The following is a 21,239-nucleotide window of genomic DNA, read 5'->3' as shown; positions in this document are numbered from 1 at the left end:
TAATTATGTGCCCTGAAGCGCACGAAGAACTACATACTGCTCAACAGATCACGCAACGAAAAGCTTCTTATCATATGCGACCCAACTTTCGGTTTCGTTTCTCACGACTAGACCTACTGGGCCATACCAATGCAAGTGCAGAGTGGGGGGAGCGGCAAAGAGCGCGGTCTGTGAAACATTGTGTATGTTTGCTTTCCTCATTCATATGTAACGGCGATATTATGTTAAAACTACACACGTCACAGATGGGAGGCGACACATCTGATGTACACTTTTGCACGGAGTTCTGTTGTGGCGTTAATCTATATTTCCCAACCCAGCAGTCGCTGTACTTAGTACGATTTGCCGCCAAGCTTCGACTTGCTCTTCTCCTTTCGTGGAGTTGAGCCACAGCTCCGCGCGTCAAAGCAGCAAGTGGTCAGCTTGGACATTAAGATGCTGTCCAAGAAGAAGCGTCAGACTGATACCCAGCGTGACCAGTGGGTGCTTATTGGTCAAGGTAAAGCACCTTAATCCGTGCGCCTTCAAAACTGGCTGCATGAATTTACTCCGGATTTTCTTCTGTAAATGTAGATTGCTGGAGTCTCATAAACAAAGAAAGGAGACTGGAGACGCAACTCCACATGTGAGCCGCCTGATTACAAGTAACACCGTATTGAAGAAAATATCTTTTAAATCCGACACTTTAGAGGGATATTTGTTATTTTCTGTCATGCGAGATCTCAGTACACTGAGATTGACTTGTAATTACAATATTTACTTTGTTACTTTTAATGTTTGAGGTAGAAGCCTCGGACCAGACAAACTTCGAAACGTTGTTATTGTGTTGTTTTTAATGAAAACTGGCTAAATGAATAAACGCAGTCAGTTGTGCGGGTTCTTTTTCTCCACTGTTTAATTTTGGCACTGTAATTTGGTGCTTTTATGTGAATCTCTCTGAGTAAACTAGAAATTGGCCCGCAGGGCTCAGTAGCAATGTTCACTTGCAGTAAGTAGTACATGGTAAATATAAGATTTTTTTTTACCCAAAATATATTTGCATGCCAGGATTTTAAGCCTACGCATCCATTGTAGCGAAACTAAATGGGCTAAAATGCAGCCTTTTTTATTTAAATGTTAGGTCTAGCTAAACGTATCTCATAAAACACGGGGAACATTTGGCGGATTTAGTCTGCTCTTTTTACGTAAATGTTAGTTGTGCTGTGGTATTGTAGGTCACATGCCTGGTACAATGTTACATACTGTTTTCACATTTATTTGTATATTATTGAATTGCTTTCATGAAAATTTCAACAACCTCGTGTTCCTGTTACTTATGTCTATGGCAATACCAATACAATATTCGGGTCTCAAACCTTATAGCTCAATTTAGCAATGCGGCATAACTGTTGTCCCAATCATAACTGTAGTGGACCGCATACCATCAACACATTTCTAGTCAGGGTTAGGCAAACACACCTATTATGAAACTCGGGACAGAACCCTCGCATCTATCTGTTTTAATTGTGATAGCTTTCCCATTCTGATAATTACAGCGGCACAATTCAGTAATATAAGAGTGATTTCTATTGACAGAAAGGAACCATATATCCATCTCCTTTACAGCCAATCTAGGGCCATAATTGTGCTTTGTTGCCCCCACCTAATTCCAAACCTGCCATCATAAAGTAGTCTATCATCTGTCTTGGCTTTCGAGATGATAATAATCTCGTCCGATCTGGCACCATTCTACCTGCCTTTGTTTTTTTTCTGAAAGATGGCCAAAGCGTCCCCCTCTGCCACTGTCCACTTCAACAATTATCTCAGCTAGGTTCCCGGGAGTAGCTCTTTCAAAGGCATAGCTATTTGTTGCTTGAGCAGCAGCCCTGCCTATTCAGCAAACCTATTCGCAAGCCCTGTAAGCCTCGACCTCTTGAACAGGCCCAGCAGGCTCCAACACCCAGTAATCTCCGCAATGTGTTTCGACACCACTTCTCAGCAGTGTCCGAAATCTAGGCAACTGCAGAACATATGAACTAAGTGACATCTGGAACAACAGTTTGGCATGTCTCAAAGATCCAGTGCAACTTTCCTGATGGCAGATAAGCTCTATGAAGTATCTTGTACTTAATAAATTTAATCGGTCATTTCTGGAAATTTTCATGGGGTATTCAAGTATTTGGGACCACTTTTTGGGAGCAAAGTCCCGTCCAATATTCCTTTCCCTTGCTCCCAATAAATGGGATATATATATCTCGTCACTGTGTCAAAATGGTTTGTAGCATGTCATGGGGGTCCTGGCTCCCTGACTCGGTGTATTTCAGGTATCGCACCAATGAACAAAATATTAGGAACTGACCCACCGAGATTTGAATATTCTGTCACAATTCCGCAAAGGTAAAAAGCTTCCCTTCGTTATAGGCTGTTAGGGGAAAAAGTTAGACGTCTAGGGTCACCCTACTGGGAAGGAACACTTCATTGTTTCTGTGTTTCTTTTCCGCGGTTTGTGATTTAAATGATTCATGTAGGGCATCCCACTGCAAAGAGATGCAGGTTTTATGGAGGCAGAGGTATTGTTCTCTTCTGAGTGCTTCACCCCAGCTAATCCCCAGTGATCTATCTCTTTACGCCAGCTGTCTGCAGTGGTGGCCATGGGTGATTTCCATCTTCCTGTTATTTGTATTTTGACCAATAGTAAAGGCAGATCCACAAAGCGAGAAAGAGCTTTAGAGAATTTTGGACGAGGGTAAAGGCCTAATATACAGTGTTCCAATGTGTGCCAGTGTGGGGATTCTGCCAGGTCTGTCAAGGAGGATCTAATGTCTTTTCAGTAGGTTCATAAGGAGGGACATGACCAGAGCATATGTAGTAGATCACCAAGAACCGGTGCATTATGGGGATACTGTGGGAAAAATAGTGTGTGATTTTTGTGACAATAAATATGCCCTAGGCAACAGGGAAAACGATATGCCAGTCCTTGTCATTTACTGCCCGAGCTATATCTTCCTCCCGTTGGGTCCTAAGGGATGCTTGTGATGTACATGGGTGTGTAGCTATTCCTCTGTACAACCACTTGACCAGGAGTCTGCCTGTTCCCATCTCATATAGCGCCTGAACCAGTTTGTGAAAGAGTTTGTGGTTCTTGTCCCTCTTTTGCCCAAGTTCTGCAGACATAACGGGATATTCCAACATACAATAGAAAAAGGGATTCTAGGAAGCCATGCATTTAGGCAAAGTGTTGGTGGGACATTAACTTACCGTCAGTGAATAAACCTCCAATTGTGTTAACTCCTACTGCGTCCCACAGGTAGACACTGATGAGCGGACCCAGGGGTGACGGTATGCAGAGCAGAGGCACGTTATGTGCATATTATAATGGACCTTTCTTGTATTTTAGAACTTGTTTCCAGTATAGTAGGGCATTATTTGAGAGCAGAGGTAGCTCAGGTGGTTAATGGGCTCCCGGTAATAACAGTGTCTGTAACCTGCCTCTCTGTAAGTCCCTTAGTGTTTAATTTATTTCTGTCGGGTGGATACCTACTAGCCAGAACGCCAACCATGGCAGCTGGCCTGCAGAGCAGTACGCTCTAAAGTCTGGGGCTTCTAGTCCTCCCTCGTCTGTGGGTAGTTGTAATTTGGCAAGGCTCCCCCTACGTCTGCCGGTACCTCAGACCAGATCTGTAAGCATTGTTGAGAAGTTGGTAATACCCCAGTGGGACCATTACCGATAATCTAACAAAATAATATAATAAATGGGGCAGCATTACCATTTTTGCCACTGCTATTCATCCGGCCACAGATGAGTGATCCAAAACCGAATCTGCAAGCTGAAGGAAGTAATTGTTTTGTATAAGTTGCCTTCTATAAGGTTGCGAGCTGTAAATTTGGACTCATAAGTACCAAAATGTGCATGGGACTAAAGGGATTGCATTTGTTCCCATTTTTATATGTCTAACTATAGCGTCTCCTTGGAAGGTGAAAGCACAGGATTAATTATGATTGCTTCTTAGCCCTGAGAGTTCTGCAAATTGAATGAGGATTGTATTGAGTGGTAACATTATCCATTGTCACAGAGATCTACTATGAGGTTGCCTGCATACAGTGAGCTGGCATGATGTTAGTGTCCCTGTGAAATACCCCAAGTGTGTGCTCTCTGTTGAATTCTCTGTGCCAGTGGCTCCATGGCCAATACAAAAAGGAGTGGTGATAGAGGGCACCCCTATCTAGTGCCACAAAAGATTGGGTAAGCAGAGGAAATGTACGAGCCTATTTGGGTACAGCAGTTGGGTTTGTATATAGTAATTTCACGCTTGTGGGAGGTCAAGGGAAAGACGTCCGGCATTCGGGTAGGTTATTTTAGCGACCTCCATTACTTGATATAATCTTCTAATATTTAACAATGTACTATGCCGGGGCACAAACACATTTTGGGCTGTGTGTAAGATCTAGTAATAGTGGGAGTAATCTGGTGGCTATGACTTAACTCACTATTTTATACTCTGTGGAAAGCAGGGATAATGGCCCGTAGGATGACATGACTGTCCTTTCTCTGCCAGGTTTGAGCAGGGACGTCACCAGGGCCTGAGAAGTAGAGGGTGAGGGGAATCCGTTTTTAAGTGACATATATGTTTTCTAAGTGTGGGAGGAGACGGGTGGCATATGTGGCGTAAAATTCGCCCAGCAGACCATACAGTCATGGTGTCTTATTACGTAGGAGATCATTTATCGCATTACAGATTTCTTCTTGTGTTACGGGTGAATTTAGTGCTGCACTGTTTGTATTGGGGACTAGTGGCAATATCATGTCCTCTAAGAAGCCTTGTAAATTGGTTGGAGACTGGGTAGTGGGGCCCATACAGACATGTTGAAATGCTGTGTTAATGGATTTTTGTGTTCTAAGTGTGGTGCCCTTGGGCATACATATAGGACTGCTGTGATCGAATCAAACAGGTCAATGAGGCACCTGCCGTATGGCCCTCTGTATATTTTATTCGTATAGGCGCGATAATCTAGCATCCAGAGACGTTCCAGATGTTCGGCATATTGAGTGCATCAATCCTGTAGTTCTTTAATCTGTGCTTCATTGTGGGCCGTCAGCTAATCTAGGATTCTTAACTGATTCTCCACTTCCTTTATGTCTTGTTTTATCGTTGGATGTGCCCCAGACGAGGAGGACATAGATGTTCCTCTTATAAGTACCTTAAACGCTTCCTATTCAACTGACGACAATGAAGCTGTATCCGTATTTTCAATAAAATAAGTTGTAAAAATAGTGGCCAGGGTGTCTTTGAAGTCTGTGTCCTCCAATTGACTGGGCTGGAGTCTCCATTTGGGCACCAGAGTGGGAACCCACCCCCATGTAATTTGTAGTTCGAGCACTATATTTTCGTTGTGTGAGAAATGCTTCTAAGGAGGTGAGGGTAACAAAAAATGTGATCTAGCTGGAAGTGCAGATTGTGTTGGATTGAATAAAATGAGTGTTCTCTCATCCCCTCATTCAACTCTAGACAGGCATCCAGCAAGGACCATTCCTTGGCCCATTCTTTCAGGGCTTTGGCTTGTCAAATCAGGGGCACATTAGGAAGAGGAGGGTGGGACCGATCCAGGGAAAAATCAAGGACTGCATTATAATCAACACAGATTTAACCATGGCATTTGGGACGAGTCTGCCAGCATTGCAGAAAGATGTGATCAGAAAGATTCCTGTTCTGTATTTGGGGCATACACACTTCATAAAACTAATGATTTACTATCCAAGTTCCCCCATACTAGCACATAACAACCGTGTGTGTCAGTCTTGGATTAGAGTGCCTCAAACGGTTCACCAGCTTGAAAATAGCTGCTCCTCATGCGTATGTCGAGAAGGTTGTAGCAAATAATTGCCCTCGTCATTTACGACAAAGCTTTAACACTTCTGTGGAGGAGGGATGTGTTTCTTGTAATTATGCCACATGGACAATTTGGCGACTCAAGAGGATGTGTATTCTGTGTCACTTTTGTGTGGTGCCCATCCCCTGACATTCCTTGTCATTATAATATATGAACAGGCTGTGGTAGGCATTAATGTAGCTATTGTATAATTCACTTAGATGATTCATTTCTGCACACACCATTTCTCCCACTAGGACATTTCCCCATCATAATAATTTCCTGGAGCAGAAGTACTCCCCCTGTAGAACTGGTGAACCTTAATACTCGGTCCAACGAAAAACAGTTGTTCAACCAAAACAACAAACATTAGAACACAACATGCGTTTCGTAGCGCATGCACTGGGGATAGGCTAACATTTTCAATGATAGTACCTGTCGAGTATGTAATCCACTAATTAAGCAGGCTTAGGATTGGCTCCCTTGGGCAACCCAGGAACAAGCACAATAACACACCAGTTGTGTCAAAAATTGAGCTCTGCCACTGTGCCAGACCTACTAACCATCAGCAGTATAGCCTACGGCTTCAGACCTGGAGAAACAAGATGTTTATCAAATATGCAATCAAAGGATATTGAGTCCCAGGAATATAACTTGTGAGGAAAAAAGAGGGGGTGAAATAATATAACGGTGTCGTATGTTTGCGGTGTCACCATTAGGAACAGTGCTGCACTGGCGTTTGCAGTCAGAGTCTGATGAGGCATTGTTCAGGGACCTGGACAGTGAGTGTGGGGACCGGTCCTGTTTGGAAGAAGATGTAGCAAGCACCGCCAGACGTTCCTCCAATGCTTGCTTAGGGATCGGGCTGCCCCAAAGGAGAACTGCCTGGTGTTGTCATGTTTGCGGTGCCGGACGACACAACCAGAAGGGTCTCGTAGTTTTCTGGCGGTATCTGGTCGACGATCATTGGGATAGTGGGTTTCCAGTCAATCACTGACTGCCACTGGGGTATCAAAAAAATTAGTTTTCTGGTCATGGAATATTCAAAGTCCTGCTGGAAACATCAGTGCGTAAGTTAGTCCTTCGGCTCACAGTTGAAGTTTTGCTGCTACAAATGCAACCTTTTCCACTGGACTTCCAAGGTATAGTCTGGAAATATAGAAACATTTGAGTTGTGGACTATGATGGGTGTATACTCTGGCTTTTTGCAGGATGGTATCCTGGCCTGTCTAGTTCAGGATATGCTCAATCATGGGTCGTGGTGGTTTTCCAGGGGCCGGTCGTCTTGTGGGTACCCTGTAGGCACTCTCCACCGTGAAGTGAGATGAGAGGCCTTGCACGATGTATTGAGTCAGAATGGAGCCTTCTGCCCCTTCAGCCATCCCAGTTATTCATACATTGTTACGCCATGCCCTCCCTTCTGCATCCTCTGCCCTGTCATGCAGGTGATTAAACTGGGTGCGCAAATCGTCTACTGCAGCAGAGTGGGTAGCTTGTTGTGGACTCAAGGTTTTGCAAACAGCTTCTCTGACCCTGTCTGTGTACTTGCGATGATCATTGATCAAATCTGTCACCAGTGTGCCAATTTGGAATTTGATGGTGGCTCTGGAGTCTCTGATTTCTTTTAGTATGAGGTCAAGTTTGTTGGTACCAGGGGCTGGGAGGTATTACATCCACTCCTGTTCAGTTTGACGATCCATCTGAGTAAGGAGATTTGGCAGAGGTTGTCCTGGGTATGAGGAAAGACAGGCTTTGTGTTTTTGGTGCAGCCCATTCTTCGTGTCTCTAAGGGCAGCTGTCTGAAATATTGTCAGTGACGAGCTTGGTGCTGTTCTATCTTTAATGACCAGTGTCGTAGAACATCATTGTTATTGGGTTCACAGAGGCAACAAGGAGCAACAGTTATTGTATTATTACCCCAATGCTATGAGCAGGCCAGGCGTAACTGTGGGATAGACGCTGTCGTCCTAGCATCATACAGTTATTTTACTGATGGTCTTTCAGTATCTACGTGATAAACCGGTCAGGAGGAACAAAATGCCAGTTTGTGGTATATTTTATGCTGGAGGAACTGCGTCTTTTGCAATAATTCAAGCTGTGCTCTCGAGGGATAGAGTGGGAAGAGCTGGAGTTCTGGCCTTTTATAAGGGATTCAGTCTGGCGCCCACAGTAATTCGTTTAGTAGATAGCTGTATGTTAGTCCACTCGTGCACTATATGTGCAGCAGTTATCCTGACTGAGGCAAGGTACTCTCCTTTATGCTGTTCAGGCACATCTGAGTCATTTCTCTTATAAATTTCACTCTATTTCAACTGTATTTCATGCATGGAGGTCAATGTGCGTTTAGACCCCTGTTTTTGTACCTGTACTTGACCCCGATAGTGCCCTGAAGGCTCACTAGAGGGGGAGGGACAGAAGCCCTGGTTTGCTTGAATGCCACCATTCTGGCCCCCACTGCTATTAGTATGGAGAACAACAGTCTTACAGAGTACACGGTCACCTTTTGTGGAGCAATTGTCCTGGCTGTATTTTGGCAGTCCTTTTGATGCTATTTGGCTATGTGGAAATCAGTTACCCCAACATGCGATGCCGTTCGTTATCTTCTCCGCACAGGAAGGCCGCCCCAGCTCTTGATTTCCACCTCCCCCCCCATTCTTGCACCCGCTTGCTCCCTTAGCCCTGTGCATGTGACTTGGCTTACCTGCTGCTTATTCGATTCTGAGTTCTGTTGGGGTTCACAGTCCTCTCCGCACCATCCGCCCGGCTCTGCAGGGCCACACTGCGCAGCGTATGGATGCCCTGGTTCCCTCTCAAGCCCTTTTTTGTGGGTGGGGAGGGGATGGGGGGGAGGAGAGTTGTTTCCAGCAGCAGGTTCAGGTGGTCTGGCCTTCAGTTTCTCCCTCTGTTTTGTACTTGAGGCCCCGATTACCATTCTGCTGATTTTGAGGGTCTGGGCGTGATGGGGAGTCAGAAAGCAGGGTTCTCGGCCGGCTTTGCTCATGCCATCCAACTCTTCCGGGCTGTACCATATGGTATATCTGTGTCTCGGCCCCTCTCTTAGACTCTCCTCCCGGTTTTCCTGCAGCGGATGAGGAGCTCAGATGGTCCGGGCAGCCAGAGCTTTGCAGCAGGAGGGGGCACCTTAGTTCCAGTCTGGTGAGGCCGTCTTGAGGCCTGTGCAGGCTTCTGTCCTCCAGACCACTTGGAGGATTTTTCACTGTTGCCGACCTCGTCCAGAAGTCGGCTTTTCGGATGTCGGACTCGCACAGGGCCCATGGTGTTGCGGGCAATTAACTTCTGCGACAGATGTGCAGAATGATAAAGGATTATGTTGGTTCCCGGTTGCCTGTTGGGAGCCTCACTAAAATGCATCCGCTATCTTAAGCAGTTAGCCACGCCCCCAGTTTTTGGTTTACCTTTAACAACTAATGGTCATCTGCTGTGGTGGCAATTGTTCAGTTGAAGTAAAACTAGACTAGTACCACTACCAGATGTATTGGCACCTCAACTAAAACCTCTTGTTGTTTTCATTTGTCCTTATGCAATGGAGCTGTGTGGCAGTTTAAGGGCCACATTAATCTCACATGATTCTTTTTTTTATCACAGTCACAATAGTAATGTGAGAAGGAATAGTATGTAGAGGTCTCCAGTTAACTAGGTTCATATTTGAGTATGACTTAGTCCACTTTTTTTCTTTGCATTCTATTATGTTTTCCTGAATTTAGAATGGCATAAAACAGGACTTTCTGTATCACAATGGAAAGAAAAAAACCTGAACTCAAATAGCAAGTCACTAAGAATGTTTGGAGCTGTGCTTCAAATGAGTCTGCATGTGAGGTGGCACCTTCTTGTTGTTTGCTTCTGCCACTCATTTCTTTTATCCATCCGGAATTGGTCTGGATAGCCATCTTGTCTACAGCTGAGGAATGACTTGATATCAACTATTCTTTATTTTGCAAATTAATACTTCAAATTCTCCAGCCTCACTATATCACTAGTATTCAAAGCATTGAATGCATGAGGTCAGAGAGCAGTAAGAACCTTAAATGCACACCCTACCTCCAGTATCCTTTAGTTACTGACCAGATCAGTAAGCGAGGTAGAGATCTTAGGTCACTGACCTATCAGTGAGTTGACAGGATCATGGTACCCAACAGCGTACTACATACCTTGAATGATGAGGAAGCAAGGCTAGCTATCTACCTACATCTCTTTCATTGGTAGTTTAGAAAAGCAGTTTCCTCTCAGCCTGCCAGCAGGACTGGTTTGTTTTACCATAGGCAGATTATTAAGTACTTTAAGGGAAGGACCTGCCTGGCAGCCATAAGACACTAGTGCTGATCGTCAGCATGATCTTTCCTGCCCTTTCGTTTTTTTTTTTCTATGGCGGAGTCTGCAGTGTCTCCCACAAACCTAACAGGCAGGTAGGTGGCAGTTGTCACCTCCAAGACAGTTTAGTCACCATAGGGGGCACACACACAATGGGATCTCAGGTCTCTCAGTTTCACTGCAGATGCCAAAGTTACATTTGTGGGTGTAGGCAGTGGCATATGGATCCCACCTGCAAATTGCGAGTGATTGCGAGTCTACGTTTAACCTGAACCGGTGTGATTAAGGTTGACTTAAAGTTTTGAGTTTTCCTCGTGATTTTGCTTCACAGATTGGAGGAACCTTGATACCTTGTGCCTAAACTATGCAGGTTTGTTCTGCTCATTGTGGATTATTCCAAAAGGTGTTTCTCTATCCAGTGTTTGGTTTTGTGACCCTCGAACTATCTAGTGATTTGTGAAGTCCTCTGCTGATTGTGGTCTTCTAGTTAGCGGGATAATTATGGAATGAGAGTTATGCTTTGTGACCTACTAAGTCCATGTGGGGGTTCTGTTTATGTACAATACTATTTGCACTGGGGTCCCTTTTCTTCTTTTGAAAGGGTCTCCCCTCCCCAGAGCCTCTTTTCTTCACCCAACAGTACTTCCTCTTCCCTCCCCCTGCTATTGGTCCTATAAGTCGTACTCTTCATGCACCAAAACCTCTTTTAATGGTTTCCTAAGTATTGTCTTTTCATATTTCCCACAGTTGCCTGGTTCCATGGATGGAGGCATTAGTATGTACTTGTAGTCCTTGAAAAATCATACAAATGTTACCAAACCTGCAAATCTATGACTTGAATAATCTACTCAACCTCCTGTAATGCACGTGACGCATAAACTTGTCTAAATTGTGTGATCCTAGCCAACTATTTTGTTTCACATAGTCTCCTTTTTCTTCATTATCACATAAGAGTACCTTCAATTATGTGAGTTGAGCATGTCTACTGTTCAAAAAACTCTATTGTTTGATATAATAGACCAAATGTTTGCTCCATGTTTAGTGAAAATGTATCCCATATATTGTGTACACATGACCTTTGACTTGCCTCTTAGTTCACTAATAGCATTGGCATCAAGGCAGGGGATGGAATGTGTAGCAGTTCATATTGGAAAAACTCTTACTTTTAATACATTTATTACTAAATCACAATGTGATAGTGCACTGTCATTTACCAACAGACATTGCCATTGAAATGATGACAAACTTTCCCACTGACATGTAGTTTACTGCTAAAACTATATAATGTACGGAAATTTGGTTTCAGCAAATATTTACCATTTTCACAATGTTGTAATTGGACTCTCGCTCCTAGGCGAGACTGCCGGTTTAGGGATGACAGCACTTTTGTTTGTAGACGACTATGCCAATCCTACAACAAATTGCAACTGTCCGCCCAACCCTCCTGGCTTACAAGCAGTACCTCACCATATACCCAAACAGTAAAAGGTTATTTCTGGCAGCCTTTATGCATGGACTCTAGACTGCACCATCTCAGGGGAGTAGTGGTGGAACGGAGATTACCTGTTTCTAACATGAGCAACAAGTCTCAGTCACACACAGTCAATAAAGGAGATGCAGGAGAGTTTTTAACAGGTTTATTAAAAAGACTGCAATCTACTGTAAAATGCTCGAGATGCAATGATTAGGATAGTGAACAATGCAAGAAGCAGAATGGTAAAGATAAGAGTCGTGAATACAACGACTCCCACCATATTGCAATGAACATAAGATGTAAAATATCCCTAAAAGCCTAGCATGGAGAACCTAATCCCTAACCTAATGATAGCTAGGTGTGTTAGGTGTGATAAACCTAATCTGCCAGTACCAGGTCCATGAGAAGCACCCCCCCGCCCCCAACCCTCGTTACCGTGGAATGAGGTCTTTAGCTCAGACTCCGTGGGGACACAAAGGCTGGGTCTGTATCAAGGCGATGTGCGGCATAGATGCCTTCAATAGCATCTGGTAGGAATCCCTCTGATAACCATGTCTGCGTTAAATGTATTTGTACAGATCTTGTAGGATCCCTGACACTGGTATGTTCCCAAACAATAGATAAGGGGCAGCAATTATACAAACAATTTCCTCCAAAAGTACATAATGTTCCTGTCACAAGTAAGTGGGAAGGTGTTTTGCTTCACTGCTGACCGAGCTGAAATACACACACACACACTGAAAAGAATCTCTGGAATGCAGCCCTTAGTGTAGGAAATACATTTAATGCATCACTCTGCTAGGCTCGTAAAGGAAGGTCAGTACAACTGAAAGTGCACATTCAAAATGTGCACAACAACAAAATTAAAACATGTACAAGGAATCTTCAATCTATAAACAGCAAATATATATGCAAAGACACATATATATAAACATGCACAATGCAAAGCAAATAATTAGTAAAAAAATAATCACCGTGGGGCCCAGTTGCTCTTTCATCTTTCTCCCTGCAGCTTCAAGTCTTAGACCCCAGACCAACTGGAAGGAGAGATCTGATCTACCCTCACGGGAAGGATGACAGGCGTTTGCATCCTGACCCTGACCGAGGTCTCAGAATCCCTTCACTGTCAATCTTTGGTCTCTTATATACCTTAAACAAGCCATAGAGGAGATTTCTAGAAGAAAAAAAACTCACTCCACAATTAGTTGTTAAAAAATGCTGGCTACTTCAGGTCAGTTTTGAAAGGAACAGGTTGGAACTGGCCAAAATCCCAAGGTGCTCTCTCAAAACAAAACTGTTCCTTGCCGTACCATAAACATCATCCTAGAACACTCTTATCTCTCTAAGTCCTTGGTGAGAAAGAACTCGCAGACACGTAGAATAAAAACATGAGCAAAAACACATTTCATAACATGAGCACGGAAAAATACTTGCACTTCTAACATATGCACCTCTAACTTGGCAGTGGCTAACACTAAAATCAAGTCAATAGGCAAAATGAATCTGGTGGTCACTAATGTGAAGGTGTGCTGCTAGGCTAAGTGCAACGTGGAGTCAGTGGTCAAAACACAAATATCATTAGAGAAAGGGACATGATGTGCATACCTACGTATCTCACCTAACATTGATGCTGATAATGACGCCTTTACAGAGTGCCACTGATGACATAAAATCAAAACATTTCATTAACCATAAACATAGCAGCTGTTTTGAAAGAAATAATTAAATAGGCTAAGACAGAGCAAGCTAAGTAGGTTAAAAGTCACTAGGTGAAGGGGGCACATGCCTGCAAGCCATAAGGCTAAGCTAAACTCTTGAATCCCATAGAAACTAAATAGGATCCACTACACCCTTCCCATTGCCGTAACAAGGATGGCACCATAGTTATGATGGGAAGAGAAGGTGTATGACTCCAAGCTAAAATGCTCTGAGGTAAAAACAAGTTAAAATCTCATTAAAAATGAGTTAAAACAGCTAAAACATTCAACGAGATAATAATGTCGACCTGACCAAGCACAGCAGACCAAAGCCAATCTTATCAATAAGGGAATTTGGCATAATACTTTTGAAACTTTGGAATAAAGCCAATGGTCAAACAGTTAACATTAGTCATGATATTATAGAATGTCTCCGAAGTCATCGGAAGGAAGTGCATCCAGGAATGACTCCACATCGTCAAATGTCATGTCGATGAGAGGCTTGGCAGACGGGTCCATGGAGCAGAAGTGCGCAGGAGCCTCAAGCGCAGGATCACCTGCGAAGGCAGTACCATCTAAAATGCCTGAAGGATCCAGATTGTTGACAAAGGGTGGCTCATAGGTGGCCTTGCAAATCAGCCTCAGTCTCATGGGGCCCGACGGTAAATGAACCCTCATCAGGAACACCATCAGTTCTTCGTCCACAGGAGGCACTGGTGAAACAGCAAGGCACACTGAAGGTAGACACTCAGAGGCACCAGGTGCAATGCACCACCGGTTGCATGCACCATAGGATCGGCCAGAATGACAGTGACTAATCATCCTCCAATTCTACCGGCAACGAAGCACCAAAGAACTGCACCATGTGATCACGGCACAGCTGGGCTGGTGGTAGTAGCTCCATTATTCGGCTTAGCTGAGAAGGCACAAATACTGCGTTCTAGGAACAGCAGCTGCAGTATCCTGCCAATCAGTGCCAAAGTCACAGGAAGGCCGCCAAACACACCTGAAAAGAGTGAATGGGTTGCTGATTGAATGACGCCGAAGACCATCTGGAAGATGGAAACAAATCTAGGCCCAACAGCCTTAAAGAAGTGCACAATCCCTGTAGTGCTTGAGGTGTTACATATTCTGGAAACCAGCTCTCCAGCGTGCTTGGGGAAGTTGGTATTTAATAGGGATTGTACCTCGGCTGATGATGGAGTTGAACAGTGTTCCCACTGTGTCTTGTTGCTTGGTGCAGGTAATAATGTTCCCAATTATTATAACAGAACATTTCCCCATAATTCTTTGTGTTAATGGACACATCATCACTTTCAAATACAGTGTCGTCTTGCAGCTCTGCAAGCAATAAATCAACTGTTTGAACATCCCAGTCATCAGAAACCACACCAAGTGTAATTACATCAGTCATTGAAATCTTGAAAACATATGGTATTTGAATGACCTCAGTTGGCCCGTAAATATCAAATAGAACTTTATCCCACACAATTCCTTCTGGAATTGGTACTGCTAAAATGTTCAAAAGAGACACATCTCTTCAGACCTTATGTGAGGAAAGATATGGAGTTAGTACTTCATCCCTTGGCTCGACAGAAGAACGTTCAGGAAGATAATGACCATTTATAGAGAGAAAGAAAACAGTCACAAGATCAATCCATAACAGAAATGCAAGCAATGTCAAAAATACCCACAGATAATTCCATGGATATACTAAATAGTTATTTTCAAGCCATATATACAGCTTACGTGTCTTTGAGAAAGTTTCAGTTGCAAGTGCGGATGAAGTTGAAAAAAAGTCATCAAGGTCGATGAAATAACCAGAAGCAGTCTCTGTAAACACAGGAGCTGGTGCATTACTGGTGGATGGATCGACTTTGCGTGGCGGTTCATAGTAGACTATGTTGTCTGTTTGTGTTGAGTTGGAGTAGAAGACAGCCACATCTTGGACAGTTGTTGTCAGTGAAGTGGTAACCGGAATCAGCAAAAGCTCATTTTCTACCCTCCCCATGCTCGAGGAGGCATTTGGAGCATTGTTGTTCATGCTGGTGTAGTCTGAAGAGTTGTTGTTTCTTCGTTGAAGAGGTATATCCTGTTTGGTAGTGAGAGGGGACCGGGAACTACCCAAGAGACCTCTGGGTCTACTGTGCATGATCGACCACATGGTGCAATTTGATGTTGTAGATGGAGACAAATCTGTTGCCTTTGGAACCTGGCAGAGGTTGTAGAATGATAGTTCTGGTGCCTTGTGTTCCCAGGACTGGTACCGGTGCTCTGTAGGGTGGGCCAAATTCCTTCTTCACAGAAATCTTCTCACAAGCCAGATCCCCATGTCTTAGGAATCCTGCCTTTAGATGTTGTTAGCAAATCTCTTATTTCTAAAGCGGCAGCACTGGCGGATGGATTGTCATCACAAAATTGCTGAAGCTACTGTAAGACAGTGAGAAGTTCATTTATGTCAAAAGGTGTCTGTTGCCTCCAAACCAGGGCCATCTAGATCTGGGACATACATAGGTATCCCAAAGAGGACCTCGTAAGGAGTGCGTCCTCCCAAGAACCAGCTTGGCAGATTATTCAGCACTCTCTGGACCCCATATGGGTGAAGAAGCCTACTGCGACCTGAACCTAATACTCTAGCTGTTAAAGACTGCTTCAGATTTCTATTCCTCCTCTGCAGGGCCGAATTACCCTTGGGATAGTAGGGTGAGGAGTAATTGAGTTCGACACCCATCGTCCTCATGGTGTCCCTGAATGATTAGAGGCAAAGGCAGGGCCCTGGTACGAATGGAATGCAGCAACCGCTTATGTACCGATAAAGATCAGCAAGTCTTTAATAACAGTTTGAGCGTCAGCCGACCACTGTGGCCATACCCACACGAATCTAGAACAAGAATCTACAGCCACTAGGATGTATTTGTATGCACCATCAGGTTGTAAAGGACCACAGTGGTCCTGGTACACACATCGTAGTGGCCTGTTGGACACTAAGAGGGATGTCTGCTGTGGGCGTTTGATGTTTGCGCCTTTAATTTGCTGGCAAATGTCACAGCAAAGGACATATTGCTTGGTCTGTTTGTATAGACCTGGCCACCAGAAGCATTTCTGTAAGAGTGTTATTGTGGTCGCAACACCAGCATGAGCAGGCGCGACACCTTCATGCACTGCTTTGAGATATGATCTCGGGCCTTGGTTGGGGATCACTCGATCTCCTACCCCAGGAATTGTTTCAAAGGCAACATTCTGTGCACTTATGTGGTAAGAATACTTAGTAGGGTATACTTTTGGGAGAGGTTTGCCTTCAGCCGAAGCTTTCATGGCAGCCAGAATTGAATTATCCAATTTTGTGTGGGAATGAGTCATTGCAACAACAGAAGCCGTAGCTACTGTGGATTTGGCTATTTTATCTGCCAAGGTGTTGCAATAACGTGTACACCTACACGTTGGTGGCCCAATGTATGGATTCCATGAGATTCAGGTAGCTTATCCTTAAGATCAGCCACCCTACCCCTACAGAGTTCTGTGTTTTATGGTGTTCCCCTTTGAGTCTCTGAACCAGTTTAGTCGCCAATGATTAAGATGGTCATGGTAGGACTGGACAGAGTAGTACGAATCAGACTGTGAGTTACCCTAGATCCTTATGTTCTCACGCAAGGATAAGGGTTTGAGTTCAGCCAGTTGTGCTATGGAGCCCCCTAGGGTCTGCTTGTAGGTATTGTGAGGGTGGAATACGCCATCTTTCATTACGCCGCTCACGGCTGCACAAGCGGCTGAGTATTGATGTTTTGTATCTACAGGTGGTTGTGCTGAATCATCAGTGTAAATTACATTGTCATCTGTCAAGTGGCAAGATGTTAAGAGGTGCGAGGTACTCCTGTTTATATTGGAGAAATTCTTGTGTCTGAAGTTTTGGATTAAAGATGTAATCAACATCAGTGGCAGTCAGGGAGGTTGCCCATTGAATCCAATGTGGATATAATGCTTTAGTGTTAGGAACGCTTGCTTTGGTGACGGCTTCTAAAGCTGGCACCAGGGTAATGACAATGATGCGTTTCCCTTGGGCAATTGGCATCTCCTTGATGACGGCCTTCTGCACAGCAGTTAGAATTCTTTCTGTGGATGCAAAGTGTTGCGCTGCATTGAAATGTAAATCTGATTTATATGCTATGGGCACCATGTCACCCTCATTAAAGGTGACATAACTGAACCCAATGGCACTGGCAATTATTCTGATGACCAAATTTGTTTTGTTGTCATGAATGTGTAAATGTTTTGCTTCTAGCATGTCTTGCTGCAATCCTCTAAGGATCCGCATGTGTTCAATTGTCCAGTGTCTGCTTGAGAAATCTGAGCGTATTAAATGATAGAGTGGCTTGGTGCGTTGTGCCTAGTCAGGAATGTAAGTTCTGCCAAAGTTTAAGAAACCAAGTAAAGACTGCAGTTTCTTGATAGTATTTGGTGGCTGGAATTGAGCACATTTTTCTAAAAAGTGCAGGACCAGGCTCTTGCCCTCATTTGATAGCTTGTCTCCCAGGAACAATTCACTGACAGGCAATTTTAGTTTTTCTAAAATTGAATTTGTAGCCAAGGGCTGCGAATCCAAGAACGATCCGATCAACCCTGGCAAGATGAATGTTGAGGTTGTCATGTGTGAGATAGATGTTATCCACATAGGACAACGCCTCGGGTCAATATCACGCAATATTGATGTTACACGGGCTGAGAACAACCCTGAGCTGTAGCCCTGGGGCAAACGACAGAAGCATTTTTATGAGCCAAATGAGAATGCACTCGGGTCCCAACTTTCGTGTGTTAAGTTATGGCAGAAAAAAAACGTTCTAAATATCCAAGGTTGTTTTGTATTTTTTAATCACTATGTTAATTAGTGTGGTGCTGTGTGAATTTTTTATTGCATATGTGCATGTGGGACTGTTTAGGTGTCTGTAATCCAAGACTGTTCAATATGAATGGTCTGGTTTTGCAACAAGGAATAACTGGTTATTCATTACATAGACACAGGGTTCTTTTACTCCCTGGTACTGAAGCTGAGTGAGGATCTCCCTCACTGGAGCTTTAGTCTCGTGTTTAACAGGATATTGGGGCTGAGGCTGGGGTTTAGATCTGATCAGTATTATATGGTGGGAGAAATCTCAATCAATCAGGAATTTGTAAAGCGCACTACTCACCCATGAGGGTCTCAAGGCGCTGAGGAGGGGATGGGGTAAAAGGTGGTGGAAGAGGTGCTGCTACTGCTCGTACAGCCAGGTCTTGAGAAGTTTCCTGAAGGTAAGGAGGTCTTTGGTCTGGCGCAGATGGGTGGGAACAGTGTTCCACGTTTTGGCAGCGAGGTGCGAGAATGATCTACCACCGGTTGTAGTTCTGCGGAGCAGAGAGGACGGGTCAGAGTGTAGAAGGAGAGTTGTCTGTTGAGGTATTCTGGTCCGGTGTTGTGCAGTGCTTTGTGAGCATGGGTGAGGAGTTTGAATGTGATTCTCTTGTTGACTGGGAGCCAGTGCAGGTTTTTCAGGTGGTCTGTGATGTGGCGGAGGATGTCCAGGATGAGGCGTGCGGAGGCGTTCTGGATGCGTTGCAGCCTCTTCTGGAGTTTGGCTGTGGTTCCTGTGTAGAGGGCATTGCCGTAGACCAGTTTGCTGCTTACAAGGGCTTGGGTGACTGTTCTTCTGGTTTCGGTGGGTATCCATTTGTAGATCTTTTGGAGCATGCAGTGGGTGTTAAAGCAGGAGGAGGAGATTGCTTTGACTTGCTGGGTCATGGATAGTGAGGGGTCCAAAATGAATCCTAGGTTGCGTGCGTGGTCGGTGGGAGTTTGAGCGGTTCCGAGAGTGGCAGGCTACCAGGAGTCATCCCATGCGGACGGGGTGGAGCCGAAGATAAGGGCTTCCGTCTTGTCGGAATTGAGTTTGAGGCAGCTGCTCTTCACCCACTCGGCGATGGCCTTCACTCCTTCATGGAGGTTGGTCTTGGCAGAGTCCTTGGTGATTGAGAGAATCAGCTGGGTGTCGTCGTCATATGAGATGATGTTGAGGGTGTGGGATTGGGCGGTTAGCAAGCGGGGCCATTTAGACGTTGAAGAGGGTCGGGCTGAGGGACTAACCCTGGGGTACGCCGGAGATGATTTCAGTGGCCTCTGAGCAGAATGGGGGGAGGCGGACTCTCTGGGTTCTGCCTGTGAGAAAGGAGGTGACCCAGTCCAGGGCTCTGTTGCGGATTCCAGCATTGCTGAGGCGTGAGCGTAGGGCGTGGTGGCAGACGCTGCATAGAGGTCCAGGAGGATGAGGGCCGCGGTTTCGTTGCTGTCCAGTATGGTTCAGATGTCGTCGGTGGCGGCGATGAGGGTGGTTTTGATGCTGTGGTTGCTGCGGAATCCAGATTGGGAATGGTCCAGGGTGCGGTTCTCCTTGAGGAAGCGGGTTAGTTGTCTGTTGACAGCCTTCTTGATGACTTTTGCCGGGAAGGGGAGCAGGGAGATAGGCCGTAAGTTCTTGAGGTCCTTTGGGTCCACCTTGGGTTTTTTGAGGAGGGCGTTGATCGCTGCATGTTTCCAGCTCTCCGGGAAGGTGGCGGACTCGTAGGAGCTGTTGATGATCTTCCGTAGTTGGGGTGTGTAGGAGGCTGGACTGGCTTGTAGTAAGTACCTAGGGGTACTTGCACCTTGCACCAGGCCCAGTTATCCCTTATTAGTGTATAGGGTGTCTAGCAGCTTAGGCTGATAGATAATGGTAGCTTAGCAGAGCAGCTTAGGCTGAACTAGGAGACGTGTGAAGCTACTATAGTACCACTTAGTGTCATATGCACAATATCATAAGAAAACACAATACACAGTTATACTAAAAATAAAGGTACTTTATTTTTATGACAATATGCCAAAGTATCTCAGAGTGTACCCTCAGTGAGAGGATAGGAAATATACACAAGATATATATACACAATACCAGAAATATGCAGTATAGTCTTAGAAAACAGTGCAAACAATGTATAGTTACAATAGGATGCAATGGGGACACATAGGGATAGGGGCAACACAAACCATATACTCCAAAAGTGGAATGGGAACCACGAATGGACCCTAAACCTATGTGACCTTGTAGAGGGTCGCTGGGACTATTAGAAAATAGTGAGAGTTAGAAAATTACCCCTCGCCAAGACCCTGAAAAGTGAGTGCAAAGTGCACTAAAGTTCCCCTAAGGACAAAGAGGTCATGTTAGAGGAATAATGTAGGAAAAGACACAAACCAACAATGCAACAACGCTGGATTTCCAATCTGGGGTACCTGTGGAACAAGGGGACCAAGTCCAAAAGTCACAAGCAAGTCGGAGATGGGCAGATGCCCAGGAAATGCCAGCTGCGGGTGCAAAGAAGCTTCGACTGGACTGAAGAAGCTGCGGTTTCTGCAGGAACGCAAAGGGCTAGAGACTTCCCCTTTGGACGACGGATCCCTCTCGCCTTGTAGAGTCGTGCAGAAGTGTTTCCCGCCGAAAGAACGCCAACAAGCCCTGCTAGCTGCAAATCGTGCGGTTAGCGTTTTTGGACGCTGCTGCGGCAAAGGAGGGACCAGGAGGTCGCAAATTGGACCAGGAGGTAGAGGGGACGTCGAGCAAGACAAGGAGCCCTCTTAGCAGCAGGTAGCACCCGGAGAAGTGCCAGGAACAGGCACTACGAGGATGCGTGAAACGGTGCTCACCCGAAGTCGCACAAAGGAGTCCCACGTCGCCGGAGACCAACTTAGAAAGTCGTGCAATGCAGGTTAGAGTGCCGTGGACCCAGGCTTGGCTGTGCACGAAGGATTTACGCCGGAAGTGCACAGGGGTCGGAGTAGCTGCAAAAGTCGCGGTTCCCAGCAATGCAGTCTAGCGAGGTGAGGCAAGGACTTACCT

General features: G+C 45.0%; 1 protein-coding gene across 2 annotated transcripts in view; it reads left to right on the top strand.

Moving 5' to 3' along the window:
• The first annotated feature begins 283 nt into the window (after nucleotides 1–283).
• The window catches only part of RNASEH2B (ribonuclease H2 subunit B), a 202,527-nt gene continuing 181,571 nt past the window's right edge, over nucleotides 284–21,239 (top strand). Inside the window, exon 1 of one of the 2 annotated variants that reach the window (XM_069205347.1) lies at nucleotides 284–499. In XM_069205347.1, the coding sequence (XP_069061448.1) occupies nucleotides 436–499 (64 nt within the window). In that variant the 5' untranslated portion in view covers nucleotides 284–435. The remainder of the gene's footprint in view (nucleotides 500–21,239) is intronic. The other variant, XM_069205346.1, reaches the window with a different exon arrangement.

Source organism: Pleurodeles waltl, chromosome 8 (assembly GCF_031143425.1).
Source record: "Pleurodeles waltl isolate 20211129_DDA chromosome 8, aPleWal1.hap1.20221129, whole genome shotgun sequence".
In the NCBI taxonomy this organism is placed as follows: Eukaryota; Metazoa; Chordata; class Amphibia; order Caudata; family Salamandridae; genus Pleurodeles; species Pleurodeles waltl.
The sequence above is the reverse complement of the archived record's forward strand: the minus strand, read 5'-3'. Positions and strand labels throughout refer to the sequence as shown.